A 23,618-nucleotide genomic window follows, 5' to 3' on the forward strand; every position below is an offset into this window, starting at 1 on the left:
AGTGGCCCTGAGCGTTTGCAGGCAAAGCGGAGCAGGAGAGCAGCTTAGCAGAGCTGGCCCAAGGCATGTTAGCCCATGGGAAGGCTCTGGTGTCAGATCCTGTTGCACATCTCAGGTCTTCTGCATCTCCTAGTGAGAGCAGGAAGGAGGGTGAAGCCATATGGAGCTCTCTCACAGGGAGCTTTTATCCATCATGGATGACTGAAGGCAGGCAGTAGAGAAGTGTGGGTCTTGCTTCTGAAGTTGAGAGGTTTTTCTCTCTAACCCTGGTGCATCTTTTTCTCCTCTTCCAGATGCCGGGGATTCCAAACCACCAGTGTATCAGCACGTGCCCATTGCGACCAGCAGCCAAGACAGTGGCGAGTCCTACCTGTCCCTCGCCTTAGAGGTGGCCCTGATGGGGATGGGTCAGCAGAGAGTGATGCCTGAAGGTCTCTATGCCCAGGACAAGGTGTGCCGCAATGAGGAGCAGATCATTGCCCGGCTGCAGGACCTGGAGCTGGACCCGGTGCTGGTGCAGACCCTGCGGAAGCAGTGCATCTTGCTGCTGGAAGGTGGGGGCTTGGTCCATCCCGATGGCTTCTGTGTCTTAACTGAGTATTGGTAACGCCTCCAGAATGCCCTTTCCAAGGTTTATACCTGGCTGACCCCATCCGACCCCATCCTGGCTTCTGTAGGTGAGGTGCTGAGTCTGTATGATGGTTGCTCTGCCCCATCATCTGGCAAAGCAAGGGGTTGCTGACATCCCTGGGGTGAGACCACCTCAGAGGCACTACGGAGAAGGGTGATAAGCACGGGGCCTTGGTTTCTGAGGAATTTTGACCTGAAAAGGTCTTTAGAAAAGGAAAGAGCAGCTCTTTGCCCTGGATCCAACTTGAGTAATGCACTAAGGAGCTGCTGAGCAGATCCTCAAAGCTTTAGGAATGGTGCAAACCCCAGACACAGATCCTGCTGTGCTGGTTATTGCTGATGGGCTCTGCTTCTGCCTAGGTGGTCCCTTCAGCGGCCTGGGAGAAGTCATCCACCGTGAGAGCGTCCCCATGCACACCTTTGCCAAATACCTGTTCTCTGCCCTGCTGCCCCATGATGCAGACCTGGCGTACAAGCTGGCTTTGCGGGCCATGAGGTTGGTGCATGTTTGATTCTGTCTCTGCCCCCCTTTTTGCCTTTCTCCTATGCTCTAATGGGAATCCAGGATGCTTTGCAACTGTAGAGCAGGGATGGAGTAGAGGAAGGCTTGGGGCTTGCCATCCTTGGGATTTTGAGTGTAAGGGTCCACCTGGGCACAGCAGCAGTGCAAAGAAACCCCTTTCTCAATTTGGGTGACTCCTGGTTTGCAAGCCCAATCCATAGGGATTTGCATGGGTCGCTGGTCCAGCTCTCTGCCCAACGCCTCACCTCAGGCTCCTCCATCCTCTGCTGGAGCAGGTCGCAGGCACACAGGCTGTTATCCCAGGACAGCTAGGCAGATGATTTGCCCCTGGCTCCAGGATGTCACAGAGCCAGCACAGAGCACAGTCACACTCTGTTCTCCATTAAAGCCCAGCTTCATCTATGGGCCTGGGGATACAGCCAGTGCAGAGCAGTGCTGCCCCACATCCCTCCCTGGTATGTGACACACCTCAGATACCAGCCTGTGGACTGCAGTTTTTTGGCAGGGGCTGGATGGATCTAGAACAGGCTGGAACTTCTCAAATGAATTAATGCTTTTGAAGGATCAACCCCAGAGCAGCCCTCTCCCTTCAACACCATTAAAAGTTCCAGCTCAGAGCATCATCTTTCTTGTGACATTTCCTCAATGAAATGGGTCATCTCTCCCCGAAACTTAGGGAAATTTGGAAATGCCCTTGTCCTGGGAAGAACTGCTCAGCAGGACAACCAGACCTAACAAGTAGCCAAGGGCCTCTGCTGTGCCTGGGGCCATCAAACAGGAGTATGACTGAGTGTCCATGGGGTGCACATTGTTCCTGTGTCATCTGTTAGAGCCTGTCCCCTGCTCACAGCCAGGACTCCCTGTGTCAGGGTGTCTCTGACCTGGGCTGGGAAGGTTGGGTTTCTGCTGCCCCATGGGTACCCCAAGCCTGCAGTCAAGGACAGCAGAGATGGCTGGATACTCTCCATGTCCAAGGGAACAAATGCCCTCCTGCACACCTTGGCTGGCCATCAAGTTGGTGACACCAGCACCAATTCAAGGGTTTTAAGAGCCAACATGGTTTTGTCACCATGGCCGGCAATGTGAGACTCCTGCTCCCCTTCCTTAGGCTTCCTTCTCCCCTGGGTTTTCCAGGCTTTCAAATATTCCCTGCAGAGCAGGTAACCTAACCCGTCTGCAGAGGCCCTGGGGAAATCTGCTGCTGCTTCTGATCATAACCGGCCATTTTAAGAAGAACCAGATGATAAAGGCAGGGGCTCTGCTGGGCACTCTGACATGAAAGGAGTGGGGAGGGAGGAGGGAATTTGCTTTTTGGTTGTTTTTTTTAAGGCTTGTGCTTTTCCTTACAAGTTTATAAATCACTTCACGGATCATTCTCTTCCTTTCAAGTCAGCCTGAGATTGATCCCTATGCCCATGTGTTGAGCATGCAGCCTTGGGAGCCCCACACATGCACAGCAGCAGGATGCTTTCAAAGGCATTGCTGCAGGCAGCCCCTGCCTCACCTCACCAGTGCCTTGGGGAGAAGGGGGCGATGCTGGGGCTGAGCTGGGGTCTGATGTTGCCTTCTCCTGTTTGCCCTTCAGGTTGCCTGTGCTGGAGACCACAGCCCCATCCGGCGATGTGACTCATCCCCATCACTTGGTCTCGGTGGTCCCCAGCAGATACCCACGCTGGTTCACCCTGGGGCACCTGGAGTCGCAGCAGTGCGAGCTGGCCTCCACCATGCTCACGGCAGCCAAAGGTTGGTGGGGACCTTGAATCTGAACATGAATCCGGAATAGGGGTGATGGGACAACGCTGCACAAGAGCATCGAAGGGATTTTCCTGGAGAGAAGAGGGAGCTCCTGGTTACGCTCACTCAAGTACTGGCAGAGTCCAGCTCAGTGCTCCACTGTCAGCCTGTCCCACGTAGGGCACAGTAACCTGGCCTCAGAGCAGCCCACTAGATTCTGGGATCTCCAGGGCTCTTATCCTAAAAGGCCCCAAGGCTCATACTCTGGCAGGGCAGGACAGTTCAGGAGGTTCTGCAGAGATGTAGGCAGCCCTGCAGGGATGCCAACCACAGTGCTGTGGATCCTGGGTTCTGTCCCTGGGTGGTGCTGGACCATGCCTGTCCTACAGCATGATCAGCTGCCAGGTCAGCTCATCCTGCCAGATGTATTGTAGGTTCATGCCATGGTTTAGTTTGAAGCTTCTTATCCTTTTACCTCTGCTTTGTCTCTTTCTACCCTGTAGTAATGATCTTACACAGGTTGTAAGAGGGTGAATACCTCTCCGTGCACCAAACCATGTGTGGCCTTCGGCAGGGCTGGAGATGGGGCCAGCTGTGCTGGGTGGGACGCCTTGGTCCCAGCCACCAGGGACTCGTAAAACACCTCCTCACTGGTTTCTCAGGCCTCTTTGGTCACTGCCCAGGCACAGTGATGAAGGCAGGCACAGGCCTTTCATTAAACATCCAGCCTCACTGCCTTAGCATCTTCTTCCTCTTTGCTGCTTTTCCAGGGCTGATCTCCTGATGGAGAGCTTGTACCTGGTTTATCCTTTAGTTTTTTCTCCCTTCCAGTGCCTAATGGGAAATGAGGTTTTTATGCCAGGGGTGTAGGGCTGTTGGACTGCATCTGTTTTTCCCACCATCCCCTTCTCCAGGTGTCCCCCACCACAGCATGTTCCTGTGTCCTCAAGGCCTCTCTTGCCTATGCTCCCACAAGCTTTTTTGGGGAGGCAAGTGGCTGCTGTGGGTGGCAGGAGATGCCTTTAGCTGTTTGTCGCCCATGGCAGGGGGGTTGGAACTAGATGATCTTAAGGTCCTTTCCAACTCTAACTATTCTATGGTTCTGATTCTAAGATGTCTCTGTGTACCCAGGTGCAGCACTAGGTCCTTCACATTGTTGTGTGTTATTTGGTTTTCTTTGTGTAAGGTTCGTCTGCTCAATTTAGAACTGAGAGTAAAAACATGAACCTGGAACAAAGCAGAGACGTAATATGACTTGTTGGTATCTCTGGTCTGCACCCATGCCAAAGGTCCCTTTCTGCACTCCGTGTCCCACAGGGGCTGAAAGGAGGATTTCTAAGGCTAGATACAGCATCATGATACTAATATGCTTTGATGGGCCCCTCTTCCAAGATCCTGCCCATTTCCCAATGCCATCACATATCCTTGTAGCACCCATGGCTTCCAGTGACAGGAGACCTACAGCACCACTGGGTGTTGTGCTTTGGGGGTATCTCAGCCTCTCTCAGTTGTGAGAGCTGTGTGTCTGACCTGGCACATCCAGGACCAAGCCGCAGTGTACCTGGGTGGCCCTGGCCCAGTCTTTGCTAGCCTTGCCGAGGGAAGGGACTTCCTGATCAAGACAGTATGTATACAGGAAGCAGCTTTTCTTCTTCTTTTTGCTGTTTCTAAATGAAGAATGACCTTTCTGCAGCCGTTCAGCACTGGGAATCTCCCCAAACCCCTCCTTTGTTGGGAAGAGTCTGCTTTACAGCTGTCAAACTTGAACCCAGGGTAGAACATCCAGGTGCCTGGAAATGCCTGCTAATGCTCCAGGATGTGTCTGGGATAACTCAGGCTTGTTTGTTCTCTCTGTGAGAGGATGTTCTTGAGTGAGGATGGGTGCTGTAAGATGTGTCACCTCCCGGGGAGGGCACTTCATTTTGCTGTTGGACTGCAGGGCCTGATCCAGCATCCCTGTGCATCCGTTCACATGGGTGTCCAGAGGGGCTGAAGGGGTTGTTCAGTCACTCCGTGCAGGCAGGAGATGGGGCTTGAGGGGGAGCTGGAGGGAGGCTGAGCCCATCTGAGTGTTGTTGCCTGCACCCAGGGGACATGCTGCGCCTACGCACAGTGCTGGAGGCCATCCAGAAGAACATCCACTCCTCCTCCTTGATCTTCAAGCTGGCTCAGGATGCTTTCAAGATCGCCACGCCAGCCGACAGCAACTCGGACACAACGCTGCTCAATGTGGCGCTGGAGCTGGGACTCCAGGTACGGGGTGGCACTGGGAATGCTGGTGGCCCTTCTGCCCCATGTGCTTTGGCAGTGGCACGGGTGATGGTCTTCCACCAAGCGGGGTGTCCCCTGTGGAAGGCGTAAATTCCTCCCTGAGCAGGGGAGCTTTTGGGTGGAAGCAAGGCAGCACTGGGGAGCCGGTAGCCAGGTTGGACAGAGGGATCTTTGAGGAACACCACTGTGGTGGGTGCACACAGTCACCCCGAGTTTGCCTTGCAGGTGATGCGCATGACCCTGTCCACCCTCAACTGGCGGCGGCGGGAGATGGTGAGGTGGCTGGTGACATGCGCTACCGAAGTGGGTGAGTGCCTTGCTGTGCTAGGGGGACCCAGCCTGCATGCAGTGGGAGGGACCCTAGAGTCATTCGTAGCCCTGTGCATCTGAGCTCTTTTGGGCCTCCCATTTATAGAATCGCAGGACAGGTTGGGTTGGAAGGGATCTTAAAGCTCATCCAGTTCCAACCCCCTGCCACGGGCAGGGACACCTTCCACTAGAGCAGGGTGCTCCAAGCCCCTGTGTCCAACCTGGCCTTGAACACTGCCAAGGATGGGGCAGCCACAGCTTCTCTGGGCACCCTGTGCCAGCGCCTCAGCACCCTGTGTAACTGGATGCACCTCAGAGTTGTCAGGGATGGGGCCACAACAGTGGCCAGGTATGGGGCTGGGACAGGTCCCCTGGACCTGGGTCAGGCCAGCAGTGTTTTGCTGTGCCCTGCAGCATGGCAGTGAAGGGTAACCTCTGCCTGTCCCCTTCTGCCCTGTCCTTGCTGGGTCAAAGGCAGCAGGTCAGCACTGCCACAAGCTGGCTTTGCCCTGGCTTTTGTCCTGGCACTTGGAGGAGCTCTGTGATCCGAGCCAGGCTCCAGGGCTGTGCCATGATGCCAGTGTTTTCTTGCAGGGGTGAGGGCTCTGGTGAGCATCCTGCAGAGCTGGTACTCGCTGTTCACTCCCACGGAAGCCACCAGCATTGTGGCGGCCACAGTGATGTCCCACAACACCATCCTGCGCCTGAGCCTGGACTACCCACAGCGGGAAGAGCTGGCCAGCTGTGCCCGCACCCTGGCCCTGCAGTGTGCCATGAAGGACCCCCAGAACTGCGCCCTGTCTGCCCTGACCCTCTGCGAGAAGGACCACATTGCCTTCGAGACCGCCTACCAGATCGTCATCGACGCTGCCTCCACCGGCATGACCTACACCCAGCTCTTCACCATCGCCCGCTACATGGAGCACCGAGGCTACCCGCTCCGGGCGTTCAAACTGGCCTCGTTGGCCATGACGCATCTCAACCTGGCCTACAACCAGGACACGCACCCAGCCATCAACGACGTGCTCTGGGCCTGCGCCTTGAGCCACTCTCTAGGCAAAAACGAGCTGGCGGCCATCATCCCACTGGTGGTGAAGAGCGTGCACTGTGCCACAGTGCTCTCGGACATCCTTCGCCGCTGCACCATGACGGCCCCAGGGTTGGCCGGCATTCCCGGCCGCAGGAACTCGGGAAAGCTGATGTCCACCGACAAAGCCCCGCTGCGGCAGCTGCTGGACGCGACGATAAGCGCCTACATCAACACCACTCACTCCCGGCTCACCCACATCAGCCCCCGGCACTACGGGGAGTTCATCGAGTTCCTCAGCAAGGCCAGGGAGACCTTCCTCCTGGCGCAGGACGGGCACATACAGTTTGCCCAGTTCATTGACAATCTCAAACAAATCTATAAAGGCAAGAAAAAACTGATGCTGCTGGTACGGGAGCGGTTTGGGTGAGCCCCGGCCCCTGCCGTGCTCACTGGCAGGGTCCGGCCGCAGAAAGGGGACTCGGGAGAGAAGAAGGAAGGAAAGCAGAGATCACCTTCCCCCCGTCGGCAGAGGCTGCTCTGTTCTGGTCTTTTTGTTTCTTTTTGTTTGTTTGTTTGTTTGTTTTCTTTTGTTTGTTTTCTGTTTTTAATTTTATTTCCTTTCTTGGATTTAACCATTTCACACGCTGAGAGGATCCAGAGATTCCTTGGGCACAAACCAAAAGGCAACCACAGGGAAAAAGGATGGTTCACTCAGCCCCCTGCCCTCCCTTGCCAATACCAAAAGCTAACCTGGAAATCTAATACCTCTTTCCTGAAGGAAGCGGTTGCTGGAGGGATCTGAAGGTTGCAAAGTGCAGAAATCGTTAAATTTACATGGGGAATTCAAAATATATAGGAAAAGAGAAAAAAATACAGAAGAGCGAGCAAAGAAACCTGCGACACTAGAACCTCATGCGTCACCAAAAGCGATGGCTTTGCAGAGCGCTTCTCCCGCCCGCCCGAGACATGCAAACTCCTCTATTTGTGAAGATACTTCAATAAAACAAGTTAAAGTAACTGTTCTCAGGGATTGCTTACTAAAAGTAACACAAAAAAAAAGAAAAAAAAAAGCATTTATGATACTGTAAATACTATAGTATATGTGTCAATTATTAAATTGTAAAGTTATAATTATTTATAATTCTGTCTTTTATTTGGGGGATACTTGAAATTGTCATGGGCTGGGGCGATTATTTTTATTATTGCTATTATTATTATTGTTATTATTATTATTATAACTATTATTTAAAAAACCACACAAAACAAAAACCACAGACAAAAAGAGGAGGAGGCACGCGAACGTTTCTCAGGTCCCCACGGCATCGTCGGCAGCGAGAAGGGTGTGGGGGGAGGCGAATGTCGACTCGCAGCCCTGGGACGGACGGATGGACAGATGGATGGACAGAAGGAAGGAGGAGCAGCAGCCCAACGCTCGAGGACAGCGAAGGAAGGGGCTCGGGGGACGCTCGCTCAGACACACATGAATGCTGGGGATGGAGGACATGAGCTCATCGCCTCGCACACACCGTCTCCCATGGGCGCAGGGGTGCAAGGTGCTTGGGCAGGCAGGTGGGCACCAGGGCTGCTGGCTCCTGGGGAGGGAGCAGGGGCAAGCACTGTTTGGCTTCCCAGCTCCGTGGTGCAGCCAATGCTTGGTCCTTCCTGGCTTCGCCCCATGCCGGGGGCAGACTTTCCAGTCCTGGGCTGGCAGCTCTTTGGTTTTGGTTCATTTCTTTGCCAGCGGGTCGGGAGGGCTGGGGGGGCCAGGGCCGGTCTGGATGGTGACTTGTAGTTAGAGAACGTGGGCTAGGTATCTGCTGTCTGGTTTGACTTTTACTTTTTTGGCAAGTGACTTGTGTCCGCGCTCCGGCCAGGAAACCAATTGTACTCGGTCTGTGTCGCCACCAAACTAGCAGTCTTCAACCAGTCTGTTTCTCTCTTTTTTTCCTCTTTTCTTTTCTTTTACTTTTTTGTTTTGCGTGCGTGTATGTGTGTGTGCGACCTTCATCTGATGTTTAATAATAAAAGGGATGAACGTTACTGCCTGTATCTCTACTGCCTTTCTCTGAAGTTGGAGGGGTCACCATGCTTGCTGGGTGGCTGGGTGTCAGCAGGTCCCTGCCCAGCTTGGGACACTGCCCCATCCATGCCAGCCAGAGCAGTGTTGGTGTCCACATCTTGGTCTGTCTACAGACAGGCTGGACTGAGTGTGCTGCAGTGTGGGATGGAGTAGCATGGAATCATAACTCAGAGTTCTTGGGTGCTGGCAGCAGTGTTGCTGCTTCCTGCAGGGTTTGCTGAGCCCCAGGCAGACTTTGCCCAAGGATCAGAGGAGATAGGGAGGGAAGAGATCTCCAGGACCAGTGGGATGGTCCCAGAGAATCTCTGGGAGCTGGAGGAGGATTATGGCAGTGCTAGGGCCACAGTGTTTTTGCTACGATCCCAGCCAGTGTGGCAGGGTGCTGGTGGCGGTATTGTCTGCAGGCTCCTGCTATGTGGCTGCCTGTCCCCTAGGTGAGTGTCCCCCCACCCACTAAATGATGCCCTGGTTTAATGCCATGTTGCCTATTCCCACATGAGCAGTACAGGGGCATTGCTTGAGCAATGTGCCTATTCCCCCGTGAGCCTGTGGCAGTTGTGTGTTATGAGCCCCCAGCTCCCAAGCTGTGACCCTGCCAGCCTCGGGCAGCTCCTCTCCCCTGGCAGAGCTGAGTGCATCCATAGTGCCAAGAGATGCCGACTGTGCTCTGGGTTCACACCCTCTCTTGCCACCCCTTGGCACAATACTGTGCAGCCTGGCAGGGAGAGGCATCTCCCCCTACTTTGCTGTCATCCCTGTTTTGCCAATCTGACCTGCAGGATGGGGCTCAGGGGCTCCCCCTGACCTCACATGCCCCACTGCCAGGCTGCCATCACTGCCCCTCTCCTCCAGGGCTGCCCAATTCCCATTCCCCCAGCCAGAGCCACACGGCTGCTGTGGAGAAGGTGCTGGTTTAATGCTGCAGCCCAGCCTGGAGCCAGCCCTGTGACAACACACTGCTTGAGGTGACCGTGGCCAAACCAGAGTCCTGTCCCCAAGCCCCCAGGCTCAGCTGTGCTTGTTGATGTGGCGGGAATGAGCATGCACAGCCTCCACAAAGGCACCCACATGCTCAGGGCTCATGTCAGGGTAGAGGCCATGGCCCAGGTTGGCAATGTAGCGTTGGGTCCCAAAGCCCTCCAGCATCTTCTTCACCAGCTCACCAATCTTCTCCTGTAGGCACAGTGAGAAAACACTCATCAATCCCACCAGTCCCCAGCCAGCCTCTGGGACTGCTGGGACATGAGCCAGCAATGCAGGTGGGGAAACTGGGACAGAAGGCCTTTAACACAGGCTACAACTAGCCCAGTCGCTGGCAATGGCCACAGCTTACCTTGGGTGCATAGAGAGCACAGGGATCTAGGTTTCCTTGCAGGGTGACATCTTTCCCTATCTGTGCGCTGCAGCAGAGGAAGCAGGTGAGTTGTTGCATGTGGTGCAGAGACTGGGGGCAGCCACATGCCTGTAGCCCCCACCTCCTCAGTGCAGCCCCTGTTTGCTGTGAGCATCACATAGGATGGGGGCCCAACTATCCCCACTGCTGGACCAGCAATCTCCAAGCCTGGGATGGCTCAGGTCAGAGGAAGAAGTGAGGATACCCGGCCTAAAGTTCTGCACAGGCATGAGTGCTTTGCCACAGCCTTACCGAGCTTCCTGGGGCCGGATGGTCCAGTCGAGACCGACCACCTCATAACCAGCATGAGCCAGGTCACGCAGCGCATAGTGTGCATCCTTTGCAAAGATGATCTGGAGAGGGAGGAGATGGGCAGTAACTCTGCTGTGGGTCAGACAGGTACCAAGGGTTGCGCCATCTCCAGCAGCCCCCAGATGCCAGGGTCAATCCAGGCAGCCCCAACTCACCATGGGCACCAAGGGCAGCGCCTCCTCCTTCAGCTTGCTCTTGACACCCTGGGCGATGTCTCTAATGTAAGGCAGGGCAAAGTCCTGGAACTGTTCTGGGCCCAGGTGGCCCGCATGAGATTCAAACAGCTGGAGTGCCTGCCAGGAAAACAGCATGGGAGAGCTGCACCTCAGAAGCTTGATGGTTTCTGCCTTCCTACCTGGCCCTGTTCCCATGCCCCAGGACTCACCTGCGCTCCAGCAGCCACCTGCCCCACCAGGTAGTCAGTGACGACATCGGCCAGTAGCCTCAGCAGTCGGTGGCTTGCCTCAGGGTGCCGGTAGAGCCAGCTCTTGGCCTTGGCCATTGTGGTGGAGCCACCACCTTCAATCATGTAGGACATGAGCGTCCACTGTGGGAAGGAGTAAAGTGAGGACAGTGATGGAAGGCCACAGGAGGGGCTGGGCACAGTGCTGAAGGTAGGGCCTGTGAGCACCCCAGAGCCTGGGGCACAGCTGCTCCCGCATTGACTGTCCCCTATGGACACACCCCTATAGCAGCCACAGCTCTGGAGGTGTCATGGCTGGTGTCACCTCAAAAGAAAGAGCAGAGAAGCCCAGATAGGAAAGCCACATGAAGGAGCCGCATCACTTACAGGTGCCCCAGAGAAGCCAATGAGGGGTACCCTGCCCTCTAGGCTGTGTCGTGTCAGCGTTATGGCCTGGAAGACGTAACCCAGCTCTGCAGTCACGTCCACCTTCTGTCGCAGTTTCAGCAGATCCTCCACCTCCTTCAGGGGCTCTGTGAACGTGGGTCCTTTGCCAGGGACCATGACAACCTCCATGCCCAGTGCCTGGGGACAGCAAAGAATGGAAGAAGCAGGAATGCAGTGGCTCTGAATCCACCCCCTTTCCCAGCCACTGCTCCCCACCACTGGCTATGGCTCTCACCTGGGGTATCACCAAGATGTCGGAGAAGATGATGGCAGCATCCAAGGGAAATCGTCTGAGTGGCTGTGGATGGGAAGAGGCAGCATCAGTGAGGGGCTGGGATACCCTTCCGCATGGAAGACCTGGACAAGCACATGGGCAGCAGGGTCCCCAAGGGCTGCAAAACTTACTGGGGCCACCTGGGGTGAGCAGACCCAAGGTTACTCCCCATCCCCTTCTGGGTGGTGAGAGGGGACACACAGAATCCCCAGAGGATGCTCACCTGCAGCGTCAGCTCACAGCACAATTTGGGACTCCGGCAAGTGGCAAAGAAATCCTGCGCTGCCCGGGTCTCCCGAAACTCTGCAAAGGACCAGCATGAGCATTATGGGGTGCGTGCTGGGCCACCCTTGCTGTGCCACTCCATACCCTTCCACCTGCTCACCAGGCAGGTAGCGCCCAGCCTGCCGCATGCACCACACTGGGGTGTGCTCCGTCTCCTCCCCGCGTGCTGCTCGCAGGAACGTGTCATTCTTCAGCTTGGGGAAACCCTTGGGGCTGTGGATGAAAGAGCAGATGTGAGCTGTCACCTACAAGGGGTCTAAGTGCCCGGCCAGATCCTCACTTCCTGGCTGGTGACCACACAAAAGGGCTTGTGCCCTGCAGTGACAAACGGTCCAGAGCCCTCTCCTGCTTGGGACTAGGGGGGCCTCCACAGGGAGAGGCAATACCCAGCGCAGGGGCTCATGAGATTAAGTTATCGTGGCCAACAGCTGCTCCCGCCTGGAGAGATTTGGGCCCAGCCCTGCCACTCATGTGCCCAGCTCCTATCTGTGCTGTGCAGCCCATGCTGACAGCCATGTGCCCCGACCTTGCCCTGCAGTGCCTCTGCCGAGGGGGTGCTGGAGCCCGGCCTGCCTTAGGGACGGGACCCCAAGAAACACGGGGGGGGGGCAGCACCATCCTGCTGTGACCAGCTAGGGCCACAGGGACAAAGCGCCCAAAGCCTCCAGTGTGGGATCAGTCACTCCAGTAACTGCAGGGCCAGTGGCCCTGCTGCCCAGGGCAGGATCAGTGTTCCCAGTGCCTCACCAGTGACCCAGCTCCACACCAGCGTCCCCAGCACAGGACTCCAGTGCCACAGCACCCGTATCCCCAGTGCCATACCAGTGTCCCGAGCACAGGACCTCAGTACCACAGCACCTGTATCCCCAGTGCCATACCAGTGTCCCCAGTACAGGACTTCAGTGCCAGAGCACCATCCCCAGGGCCACACCAGTGTCCCCCATGCAGGCCCCACTGCCTGCCCCCCCTCACCTCACTCGAGGACCAGTGAGGGCGGCGGGGATGCGGACCCAGGCTCCCCCCGCCCCGTCGCCCTCCCTGGTCCCGGTTACTCACAGGAGCCGCTCGCCGTCCTCCATGCTCAGGCGCAGTCCCCAACCCCTCCGCGGCCTCCTTACGCGCCCCGCCCCCGTCCCGCCCCGCTGACACCGCCATCTTGCCGTAGTCCCGCCCCTCCGTACACCGCCATCTTGTCCCGCCCCTTTCGTACACCGCCATCCCGCCCGGCTTCCCTCTCCTCCGTACGCCGCCATCTTGCCCCGTTCCTTGCTTCTCCCTAGGCTACACGGGCGCTGCCATCTTGCCCTGCGTCCGCCCCGTTGGGCGCCGCCATCTTGCCTCGTCGGCGGGCGGGGTTTGCCGTAAACCCGCGAGTAGCGACCCCATCGGTGCGGGGCTCGGCCGCTGTCCCGCCGTGCAGGGAGCGCGGAGCGCGATGCGTGCGGGCGGGGAAGCTCCGCACCAGGTGCTGGGCCGGCTGCGGTTCCTGCTGCAGTGCAGCGAGTGCTTCCGCCGCGCCCAGGCGCTGCCCGCCGCGCTCTGCTACGTGCCGCGGGAGGTGCAGTACAAGATCTGCAAGGACCCCGCCGCCAGCGCCGCCGCCGCCGCCCGCAGCCTGCTCAGCGTCTGGGACAGCCCGGGGCCGGCGCGGGGCGGCAAGCGGGCGGTGCGGGCCACCATCGAGGTGCGGAAGGGCGGCTGCCTCCGCGCCACCGGCGAGGAGTACTGCAACAGCGCCGGGCTCTGGGTCAAGCTCAGCAAGGTAACGGCGGGGTTGGGGGAGGCCCCCGCGGCCTGCGCTGCCTGCGGAGGGGCCCGTCCGCCCGCTGACGGGAGCCGCCCGTCCCCGCAGGAGCAGCTGGAGGAGTACCGGAGCGGCTGCGAGCTGGAGGAGGGCTGGGTGCTCGTGTGCAAGCACGCCGACGGCGGGGACCGGCTGGTGCCGGTGGAGTCCACGGAGCGGATCCAGCGGCAGCAGCAGCTCTTCGGGGTGGACTACAAGCCCGTCATCAGGTGCGGGGACTGGGTCGTCGTGCCTGGCTGTCCCTTTGCACGGCAGAGCGGGCGGTTCTTTCCTTGCGTTCACCCAGGTCCAGCTGCAGGGTGTCTCGGTATGCAGCCTGCACTGAGGAGTCCCGGTCCATTTGGCTACTTCTGCCATGGAAATGAGGCCATAGGGATGACAGATGTGGAGTTAACTGGGTTTGGCTCAGTAACTGCTCATCACCTGCCATTTGGGTTGGAAGAAGTAGAGATGGTTGGAAAGGAAAAGGTGGTGGATGAGGATGGAGTGCAGTCGGACTTCAAACTCGAAGTCTTCCCCTTCCAGATACTTCACTCTCTTTCTCCTGGGATTTTCTCACTCCTCTCTTCTCTGGGTTGTTTCAGATGGGAGCAGGTGGTGGATCTGACGTATTCCCTGCGCCTCGGAGCGAAGCCCAAGCCAATGGAGCAGGATGAGGCCGCAGTAGAGAAGCTTCGGTATGAGCTGTGTCCCAGCTGCTTCCACAGTTGGGTGCAAGGCAGTGTCTGTCGCAGGTTGCTCAGAGAGCCATCTCCTGCAGACCTTGGCAGAGAGGGGGGAAGACAGGCAGTGGGGAATGGCTCTGCTCGGCAAAGCTTTGTCCTAAATAAGCCTGTACAAACAGAAAACAGGGCTAGGCCATGGAAAGCAGAACATGGACCTGCCTTCCCTGACCTGCTAGCTTGGCTGCCCCTGCCTCTCCTCCAGACTCATTAATCCCTTTTCCCTGATAGGTTTGTGCCCCCAACGTGGACTTATGAATGTGATGAAGACCTGGTGCATTTCCTGTATGATCACATTGGGAAGGAGGATGAGAACTTGGGCAGTGTCAAGCAGTATGTGGACAGCATCGATGTCTCGTCCTACACGGTGAGTTAAAGGGAAAGGCTGTGTCAGCCCTGCCGTGCCACGGGGCTGGGCAGCATGGGTGGTGCTTGATGTGCTGAGCTGGGCTGTGTTTGAGGATGTGGGAGAGAAGCTGGGGGAGCATCATGCAGTGTATTGTGTAATGTGGCCCCTGGAAGGGCTGTGGTTTCAGAAGCAAACGCTGATACTAGCTGCAAAGCTGATTTTAGGGAGGGTTTGATATTCTGTGCCGCATGTGTGACCCCAGAGCACCTTGGAGAGTCAGGCCCAGTGTCTTGTGCACTCTTTATTCCCTGTGTCTAGCCACAGCCCAGCAAAGGGAACAGGCCAGTTTGATGCCCTCTGGCTCCAAGATTCATGACAAAAGTAATAATATAGAGGAAGTTAATCCTGCCCCCATCTGATCTTCCTTTCATTCACTGCCGTCTTCCAGGAGGACTTCAATGTGTCATGCTTGACCGACAGCCATGCGGACACGTACTGGGAGAGTGATGGGTCCCAGGGCCAGCACTGGGTGCGGCTCAACATGAAGAAAGGCACCATTGTCAAGTGAGGCACCTCTCCCCTGCACACTGGCTCGTGGCTGTGGCGAGCCCTGCAGCCCCCTCACCCTGCATGAGTCCATCATGGCCCAAATTTGCCCTCCACTCCCTGCCTCTCAGTCCTTACTCTGGCTCTGAGCTTGAACAGGTCTTACCATTGTCACAGGTACCTGGGGATCCCAGCACCAGCTGCTGTACTTGATGACAAGTGTGACCAGGCAATGAGGGAGAGTAGTGATGGGTGTTCAGATGCAGCTGTATTGTCCTAATTCCATGCTTCCCTTTGCAGGAAGCTGCTGCTGACAGTGGATACTACTGATGAGAACTTCATGCCCAAGCGGGTTGCTGTGTATGGAGGCGAGGGGGACAATCTGAAGAAACTGAATGATGTCGGCATTGATGAGTGAGTGGCTGGAAGTGGAGAGTATAGTGTGGCCCTTGTAGGGGCTGGGAGATGCAGGACACCCCAACCCTAAGCAGTCATGCCAGCACCAGCCTGGTTTAAAAAACCCAGGGCTTTGGGACAGGCATTTTCTGTCTCTGAGCTGTGAGTTCACTCTACCGACAGTAGCAGACAGCACAATCATCAGGGCTGTCCTGATCCAATTATGGGACCCATTGGGATCATGTCATCTGGACCTGGCGCACCAGCAGGTTCAGGCATTCAACATAGGCTGTGTTGTAGACAACTGGGTCTGTATTTCTGCCACAGATTCCCATGTCAAAACATACAAACCCTCTTCCCTTACAAGTGGCCTGTGGTTCTTGGCAGGATGGGTGAGGGAACAGCCCTGCAGCTCTCATCTGTGCTGTGTTTGCAGGAGCTACATTGGGGATGTGTGTATCCTTGAGGACATGACAACACACCTGCCTGTCATTGAGATCCGGATTGTGGAGTGCAGAGGTAGGGCTGGTTGTTAATGGCCTCATCCATGATGTATCTATAAGATACTGTACATTAAATTTGTTCCTGTGGCCTGGACTTGGCTCTGCGGGCTGTTTCAGATGAGATGCAGAAGAACCATGTGAAACTCTAGGGGGACCTGAAGGCTTGCAGACTGTCACCTTTCACCTTGTCTTTCTCTGCATTCAGGTCTTTTTCCTTCTTTCTGCAAATGCCCCACTTCTTCACAGAGATCTTTCAGACTCTCAGCACTTAGCCCCAGAGCTGGTCGCATTCCTAGGGCTTTTACTTACAGAACTCCATGCTGGAAAGCTTGCTTTCTCACTGTCTTAGTGTATCATCCATGGTCTTCCTTGGCAGATGATGGGATTGATGTTCGCCTCCGAGGCATCAAAATCAAATCCTCCCGACAGAGAGACTTGGGACTCAGTGCTGACATGTTCCAGCTGCCCAATTTAGTGCGCTACCCTCGCCTAGAAGGGACAGACCCTGACCTGCTGTACCGACGGGCTGTGCTCATCCAAAGGTACTGTATGGGGGGGCAGACAAGTGGGGTGGTGTTGCCTGCAGGGATTGGTTCTGTCTCCATCACAACCATGGCAAGAAGCTGTAAAGCTGTGTGCTGCCCCTTCAGATGGGCACCCTGAGCCCTGGATTAAATAGCAGAGCCATTTTGGAATAAGGTGGACTCTCTGGGATAACTCCCCTATGCTTTCAGAGGAATTTTGCAGCTCAAATTCAGTGTCTTGTGTGTTCCAAATGCGGTATATCTGTGTGATGTGTGGGGCAGGTGTGTGCAGAATCCTTTGTAAGGGGTATAAGAGGCCTGCAGTGCCCAGAGAGTGGGAATTTAGTACTGAAGGCTCTGTGATAGAAAAGACTGTGCTGGGTTGTGTTTGGATCAGTTGTTACTTCTCAGCTCGTGGCTGTTCTGCAATAGGCTTGTGCATATCTCTGTCCCTCCTGTGTTGCAGTATCTTTTTCTTTGGGATTTAGGTTCATCAAGCTCCTGGACAGTGTCCTGCATCACCTGGTGCCAGCCTGGGACTACACTGTTGGGACATTCAGCAAACTCAAGGTGAGTGATTTCCTCTGTGTCCTGTGGGGCCTCAGTCTGGCAGGGTGATTGTGCTTGGACTGTGGGAAGAGAGGCAGTCAGTGCTTGCTGCCTTTAAAGCAGCTCCAGGGAGATGTGTGTCTGGGCTCAGTTCATTAAAGCTGTGAAAGGTGATATTGTTTAGAGGCTAGTTTCCTGCTAAAATGCTGATGTGGAAACATACAGCTATGGGCTAACAAACAGAATCAAACAAGAGCACTTTACCCTCAAAAGGATTTTGAGCAGCCCAGCAGCACTGGGCATGTGAGTTGGACACACATCCCCTCTGAGATCCCAGCCCAGGACACTCTGTTCCTGCACTTGCTGCCAGCAGCTTTGAGCTGGCTGTGACAAACAGCAAGGCTTTCACCAGTAAATTCTTTCTGGCTTTAATAAGCTTTTGACTTCCATCTTTCTCATAAGACTGGGTTCATCCCTCCAGGCATCTGTTTTCCTTACATCCTTTCCCAGAATATATGCCAGACATTACTGGGATAGCCCCATTCTGTGTGTTTCCAGGCCTGATGTCAGAAAGGACTGTCATTCCTGTACAGGCTCAACACAGAATCCAAAGCATTTGATGATTCTTGTTTGTTTAGAGGAGCTTGCTTTGGTTACAGATAGGATGAATAATAAGGCAGATGTTCTGGTGAGAATGAGGGTGAAGGAATGTTCAAGCAACACTGGAGTGTAAGCAACAGATGATGACTGACAGAGAGAAGACTGAGCTTAGTATCTCCCTTAAGCCAGAAAGCAGAACCGCTCAGAGGCAGAAGTGGGGCAAATACTGTCAAGGAGAATGTGTCTGTGTGTGGAAGGCAGTGGCCCTGGGAAGGGGAGAGACCTGGCAGTGCAGTAGCTTCAATAGGAGGAGGTGACACTGAGCACTTCTCATGTTTTGGACGTACCTGTTGGCAGCATATCAAGCAGTTCTTGCTGCTGTCCAAGAGGCGCACAGCTCTCATTACCCAGTGTCTGAAGGACTCGGAGACCAGCAAACCTAACTTCATGCCACGACTCTATATTAACCGACGCCTGGCTATGGAGCACCGAGACAACCCTGCCCTGGACCCCAGCTGTAAGAACGCTGTCTTCACCCAGGTACCATGCCTCCTGGGAGGGTCCCTGCTGCTCTGAGGAGAGTGGGGCATCCTAAAACTAAGATGAGCCATGTAGAGATGGGTGAAAGGGGACAACATACAGCTGGAGATACCTAGAGTCCTCAAGCCTCTTCACGTGTTTCGTAGGGTCTACAATTACATGTGCTGATGATCCCATATCCAGGAATAACATCTAGGAGGGATTTGGGTCCTCTAAGTTGAAGTCTCTATCCTGGATGCTCTCTATGGCATGTTGCTAATGCAGAGCATAACCATTTCCTTACACTGAAAGGGCAGCAAATAATTCTTGCATGGCAACAATAATGCAGCTGCATGCAGTTCTGCATCATGGTTTTACAGCCATGCTGATTTTCCTATTGTCATTCTGCCCCCATCTCCAAAAGATCTATTGCTCTGTGTGTGCATAAACAGCCTAGACTGCTGTGAGGCGTAATGTGTATTTGATGTACCTCTGAGACCAGAAAGCTCCATACAGTGCTTAGCACTGTAATTATTGTTCCATTTCCAATAATGAAGGGCTCCTAGACCATTTAGAGATCAGCTTTGGTTACTATTTAAAGGTTTGGGGCAAACCAGATTTCTTGAATTTCCTGCCTTCAGCTGGCACCAGTTCCCCTGGAGAGGGGATACCAGCCTTGATCTCTGCTTGTTGCAGGTGTATGAAGGCCTGAAACCCTCGGACAAGTTTGAAAAGCCTCTAGATTATAGGTAAGTATGGGGGAGAGAGGGGATCATGCAGTGCTGGGAGCCATGTCCAGCAGGGTGTTTGGGAAACCTGTGCCCCCCCTGTGCTCTGGAGAAGGTTTGCAAAGGCAGGAGTCAGCTCAGCCATGGGATCATGGCCTATTTCCCAGGGTGTCACCTCCCTACTGAAGATGCAGCTATCTCTGGAGATTGAAATCTTGTCCCGTCCTAAGCTCAGACTGGTTCACTCTAGTCTCCTGCTGACCCTGCTGTGCCTGCTGCCTCCCCAGCATCTCCTTGGCTTTGAGCAGCTCCTCAGGCCATGCCTGGTTCTCCACAGGTGGCCATTGCGTTATGACCAGTGGTGGGAGTGCAAATTCATCGCAGAGGGCATCATTGACCAAGGTAAGGGCTGTGTGAGGCAAGGGCTCCTCTGGAGCAGAGGCAGAGGTTGATGGGATGAATTGCTGTAGGAGCTCTCATTTGCTCCCAAATGTACTGCCCATTGAGGAGAGAGGGAAGGCAAGTTGCCTTGTCCTGCCACGCTGGCCATGTCCTGGATGAGGAGAGCTGCTTGCTGGGATGGGGACCAGACCTCCATTAGTTACTAACAGCAGCTTTGACCATGCTCCCTCTGGCTCTCCTCCACAGGCCAGGCAGGGATGTTACTTACCCTGTTTCCTCTGATGCCGTAAGGCTCTGACAGGAGCCTTCTGCTCAGCGAGGGGCTGGGTTGGACCAGAATTCCTCATCTTTGTTCCATAGCTCTGAGGATTAGCAAATGAGATGTTCACATCACTAAAAATGCCCTTCTTTTGGGGTTGCAGGTGGTGGTTTTCGGGACAGTCTGGCAGACATGTCGGAGGAGCTGTGTCCCAGCTCAGCAGACACCCCTGTGCCTCTGCCCTTCTTTGTGCGTACATCCAACCAGGTGCTGTGGATTGGGGTATTTGATGCAAATCTTTTTGTGCCTGGCAATGCAGTGCTGTCCCTGTCCCTCTGCATGCCAGGAAGGTACCTACTTTCACTGGTCTGAGGCTTTTCCTTGGGAAGGGTTGGGTAGACCACTCTATGACATCTCATTTTAGGATATGCTGACAAGGGGCTGGATACTTGTCTCTGACTAGGAATATTGCTAAGGAGGATGGGGGAGTTTAGCCCACTTCTGTTGTGACAAGTGCCCAGAGGCAACACAGAAACTGAGTTTGTGGTGCTTCATGCTGTGCTGAGATCGTGACTTGGACTTATGCCTCTCCCTTCTGTAGGGTAACGGTACTGGAGAAGCCAGAGACATGTATGTCCCCAACCCCTCCTGTAAAGACTTCCCAAAGTATGAGTGGATCGGGCAGATCATGGGAGCAGCTCTGAGGGGCAAGGAGTTTCTGGTAAGCCCTCAGTCCTGTCCCTGCATGGAGGTTTGCTGCAAAGGGAATTGTTATCCCCCTTCTGCAGCCTGTCTGACAGGAGCATGGGAGAGCTCTGGGATCACACTGGGAGAAAAGGTGTTTGGCAGGATCTGGGGCCAAGAGGTTAAGAAAGCTCACAGCCTGAGCTTTGGGAGATACTGCTGGGGGCTTGGCAGAGGTGTCTGATCTCTGCTCAACTATGATGAGCTCTGCATGTAACAGGGGGATTAGGGAATCTCCTTTGTGTCTTCACTGTTGAGCCCTCTCTCCATGTTTGGGAATGTCTCCTTTCACACAGACTCAGCAAAATCCCTCTTCTTCTTCAGGTCTTGGCTCTTCCTGGCTTCGTATGGAAACAGCTAACAGGGGAGGAGGTCAGCTGGAGCAAAGACTTCCCTGCTGTGGACTCTGTACTGGTGAGAGGGACTGGGAGGCTGTTCTTATCATATTCCTTGTGGCACTCAGCAAGGTGGTGCTTTGTGTCCCTGTCCTCATGTTGTACTTACTTCCTCCTGTTGCATGCCAAAGAAACATGCACCAAAAGGGCACTCCTATCAGATGCATGTGATTTAATGCATCTGATAGCTAATACAGAGATGCTGACTACTGCTGCAAACATGTGATGTCCCAGGGCCTGCTAAACAGCTCTAGGGCCGCATATCCCAAATTGTGCTCCTGTCAGAGTCACTATAGCCCTTGTCTGGGAAGGGAGGAGATGGGGACTCAGGCACACCACTGCCCACTGGTGATCTGTCTAACGAGCACTCATCCGGGGACTGGGCAGGTTAAACTCCTGGAGGTGATGGAAGTTATGGACAAAGATACCTTTGAGTTCAAATTTGGGAATGAGCTGACCTACACGACGGTGCTGAGTGACCAATGCATGGTGGAGCTGATCCCCAATGGCAGCAACACTGTGGTGCGCTATGAGGACCGCAAGGAGTTCATCCGCCTGGTGCAGAAGGCTCGACTGGAGGAGAGCAAGGAGCAGGTAACGCCGTGCTATAGCATCAGTGGTCACTGAGTTCTGAGAGACACACGCACACAACCCCCTCCTCCGCTCCCCCAATCTGTTCTGAGTAAAAAGCATTGTAGCTAGTGACCCTGTGCTCATTAGTGCAATTGTAGGTAATTCTTTTTGTTAAGGTCCTGGAGTCCGTGGAGTTGTTGAGGAGCAAATGGGCTTGTAGCAGCATGGGAGACAGGGTTTTATTCTCAATTCTGACACAGGCTTCCTGAATAAACTAGGATGCATCTGGGGTCCTCTTCCCTTCTTCAGGTTCCTTGGAGTGTTATGAGCAGTCTCGTGGCTTGCATCCAGTCAAGTACCTAGGCTCAACCATAAGCCAGGGAAATAGACAAAACATGCTGCTTACCTGGCCTGTCTCCTTTTCAGATCATGGCCATGCAGGCTGGGCTGCTGAAGGTGGTGCCCCAAGCTGTTCTTGACCTCCTCACATGGCAGGAGCTGGAAAAAAAAGTCTGTGGAGACCCTGAAGTCACGGTTGATGCCCTGAAAAAGCTCAGTAAGTGAAAGGCTCTACTGAAAACTCCCTGACAACAAGACTGTCTTTTCTCTGAGCTGGGACAAGCAGACGTGTGGGAGGCTGATCTTACCCCTTATTACAAGTACGAATGTGGCCTTGTATACTTCTTGTCTTAAGCTGAGTGCTGATGAGGACAGAGGTGTCCCTTGTCTCCATGCTGGGCCTCAAGAGTCCAGGCTGGAGCATCCTTAGGCTGCCAGTATCTGAGTCTCTGTAGAGTCAAGATGTGGACCTGGATAACCTTTGTGAGAGGAGCTTGACTGCATATGTCACTCACACCTTGGGTCTACGTGTTCACACCCTGCAGGCACCTAGAAGTTTCTTCCTGTGCTGGCATAAGACCCCTGGGTGAGCAGGAGTTGCTGCTCTGCCTTATCCAGGAGGAGCTTGGATCTCTAATAAACTTCTGTATCCTTTCTGCCAGCCCGGTTTGAGGACTTTGAGCCGTTGGACACCCGTGTTCAGTACTTCTGGGAAGCACTCAACAACTTCACCAATGGTGAGTAATTTTCTCTGTCCCCATATATCTTGTGCCATGACAGCCCCTGCATGCTGGCTGGGAACGAGGAGGACAAAGCCACCCTCATAGCTGCCTGGGGAACAGATGGGAGCCAGGGGAACAAGCAGCTGGGCTGAAGGAGCTGCTAGCACTGGGGATACTTGGAAGTGGCTGTACTCCATCCGCATCCCTCTAGGGTCTGCTGATGTCTTTGTTTTCCCTTCACAGAGGACCGCAGCCGCTTCCTCAGATTTGTTACTGGCAGAAGCCGCCTTCCAGCACGGATCTACATCTATCCAGACAAAATGGGGTGAGTCCATTCTTCTGTAGATTGCAAGGCTGGCAGATCCCACACCAGTGGCATGTGTGGTCTGGCCTCCTCTGCATTGCTGCCATGCTGGTTCTGACCAGCTTATCACCTTCTTCCCAAGCTCTGAGACGACAGATGCTTTGCCGGAGTCATCCACCTGCTCCAGCACCCTCTTCTTACCCAACTATGCCACGTAAGTTTTGCTGCTTCCCTACATCCAGGGGACTGTGTCTCTGTTCAACTTTCTTACCCTTGAGGCTGACCCATAGAGTCCCATCACTTTGCCACATTTATGTCCCTGTGCCTGTACCATCTAGCTGCTGTGATTTTCTCTGAGTGGCTGGTGAAGAGTAGCCTCCATCTCAGAAAGCATCTTGTCTTCTCCAGTAGCAAAGGACCAATGGCAATTCCTCTTGTCTTTTCTTTCTTCCCCTTCCTCCTGCCATCCCTAGTGCCAAAGTATGTGAAGAGAAGTTGCGCTATGCTGCCTATAACTGCGTGGCCATTGACACAGATATGAGTCCGTGGGAAGAGTGATGTTGCAGCCTGACTGAGCAGCATGGACAATTGTTCAACGAAAATGAGCAGCGGGAAGAGCTCCCTTGTCACCCCAGGATGTGTATATATAATAAACATACAGGCATGAGGCCTGGCTTCCAGCAGCAGTCACCAGCACCTCTTTGGACATGGAGGTTTGGCTCTTCAGCAGGGTGGGAGCTAGCTTGGAGTGTAAATGAATGTAATGAAACCCTGGCCCAGCCCTCATACATCAGGAAGGTCTGATAGGATTTTGTAATGAGTTTCTTCTCCATTTGTCCCCTTTGCTGCCCCACAACTCTTGCTCCTCCCAGGCTGTGCTCTGCTCCAAACAGAAGTGGGGTAGAGCCACAAAGCTGCGTGGCGGGTTATAGCACAGGACAGAAGTGTG

At 54.6% G+C, this 23,618-nt stretch overlaps 3 protein-coding genes across 3 annotated transcripts in view; 2 read left to right on the top strand and 1 right to left on the bottom strand.

Annotated features, from left to right (window-relative positions):
* Positions 1-8,537, top strand: part of ZSWIM5 (zinc finger SWIM-type containing 5) — a 100,400-nt gene extending 91,863 nt beyond the window's left edge. The window contains exons 9-14 of the mRNA XM_034063870.1: positions 294-554; positions 991-1,126; positions 2,739-2,896; positions 4,977-5,140; positions 5,384-5,465; positions 6,062-8,537. Of these exons, the coding sequence (XP_033919761.1) occupies positions 294-554; positions 991-1,126; positions 2,739-2,896; positions 4,977-5,140; positions 5,384-5,465; positions 6,062-6,924 (1,664 nt within the window). The 3' untranslated portion in view covers positions 6,925-8,537. The remainder of the gene's footprint in view (positions 1-293; positions 555-990; positions 1,127-2,738; positions 2,897-4,976; positions 5,141-5,383; positions 5,466-6,061) is intronic.
* Positions 8,538-9,472: 935 nt separating this feature from the next.
* UROD (uroporphyrinogen decarboxylase) lies at positions 9,473-12,805 on the bottom strand. Its single transcript, XM_005151084.2, has 10 exons — positions 12,748-12,805; positions 11,792-11,904; positions 11,630-11,709; positions 11,368-11,430; positions 11,073-11,270; positions 10,668-10,829; positions 10,438-10,575; positions 10,223-10,323; positions 9,911-9,977; positions 9,473-9,750 (listed from the first exon to the last, which is right to left on the bottom strand). Exons 1-10 carry the CDS (start codon positions 12,768-12,770, stop codon positions 9,586-9,588), a joined length of 1,110 nt encoding a protein of 369 aa, XP_005151141.1. The 5' UTR covers positions 12,771-12,805; the 3' UTR covers positions 9,473-9,585.
* A 155-nt stretch (positions 12,806-12,960) lies between these two features.
* HECTD3 (HECT domain E3 ubiquitin protein ligase 3) lies at positions 12,961-23,352 on the top strand. The gene is made up of 21 exons (XM_034063871.1): positions 12,961-13,453; positions 13,544-13,704; positions 14,080-14,172; positions 14,449-14,584; positions 15,015-15,130; positions 15,413-15,526; positions 15,945-16,027; positions 16,388-16,553; positions 17,024-17,105; positions 18,042-18,224; positions 18,900-18,952; positions 19,269-19,333; positions 19,756-19,859; positions 20,194-20,313; positions 20,661-20,750; positions 21,119-21,325; positions 21,731-21,860; positions 22,306-22,380; positions 22,609-22,690; positions 22,812-22,883; positions 23,143-23,352. The coding sequence occupies exons 1-21, from the start codon at positions 13,127-13,129 to the stop codon at positions 23,225-23,227; spliced, it is 2,544 nt and encodes an 847-aa protein (XP_033919762.1). The 5' UTR covers positions 12,961-13,126; the 3' UTR covers positions 23,228-23,352.
* Positions 23,353-23,618: the final 266 nt, after the last annotated feature.

Source organism: Melopsittacus undulatus, chromosome 6 (assembly GCF_012275295.1).
Source record: "Melopsittacus undulatus isolate bMelUnd1 chromosome 6, bMelUnd1.mat.Z, whole genome shotgun sequence".
Classification (NCBI taxonomy): Eukaryota; Metazoa; Chordata; class Aves; order Psittaciformes; family Psittaculidae; genus Melopsittacus; species Melopsittacus undulatus.

Bases quoted from the DNA above. Each gene is read 5' to 3' on its own strand.
- UROD (XM_005151084.2), bottom strand. From the start codon at position 12,770: ATGGAGGACGGCGAGCGGCTCCT. The intron at 11,905-12,747 runs GTGAGTAACCGG...TTTCATCCACAG, and splicing joins GAGGACGGCGAGCGGCTCCT to CCCCAAGGGTTTCCCCAAGC. The intron at 9,978-10,222 runs GTAAGGCTGTGG...CCTCTGCTGCAG, and splicing joins ATCCGGCCCCAGGAAGCTCG to CGCACAGATAGGGAAAGATG.
- HECTD3 (XM_034063871.1), top strand. From the start codon at position 13,127: ATGCGTGCGGGCGGGGAAGCTCCGCACCAGGTGCTGGGCCGGCTGCGG. The intron at 14,585-15,014 runs GTGAGTTAAAGG...GCCGTCTTCCAG, and splicing joins TCGATGTCTCGTCCTACACG to GAGGACTTCAATGTGTCATG. The intron at 15,527-15,944 runs GTGAGTGGCTGG...CTGTGTTTGCAG, and splicing joins AATGATGTCGGCATTGATGA to GAGCTACATTGGGGATGTGT.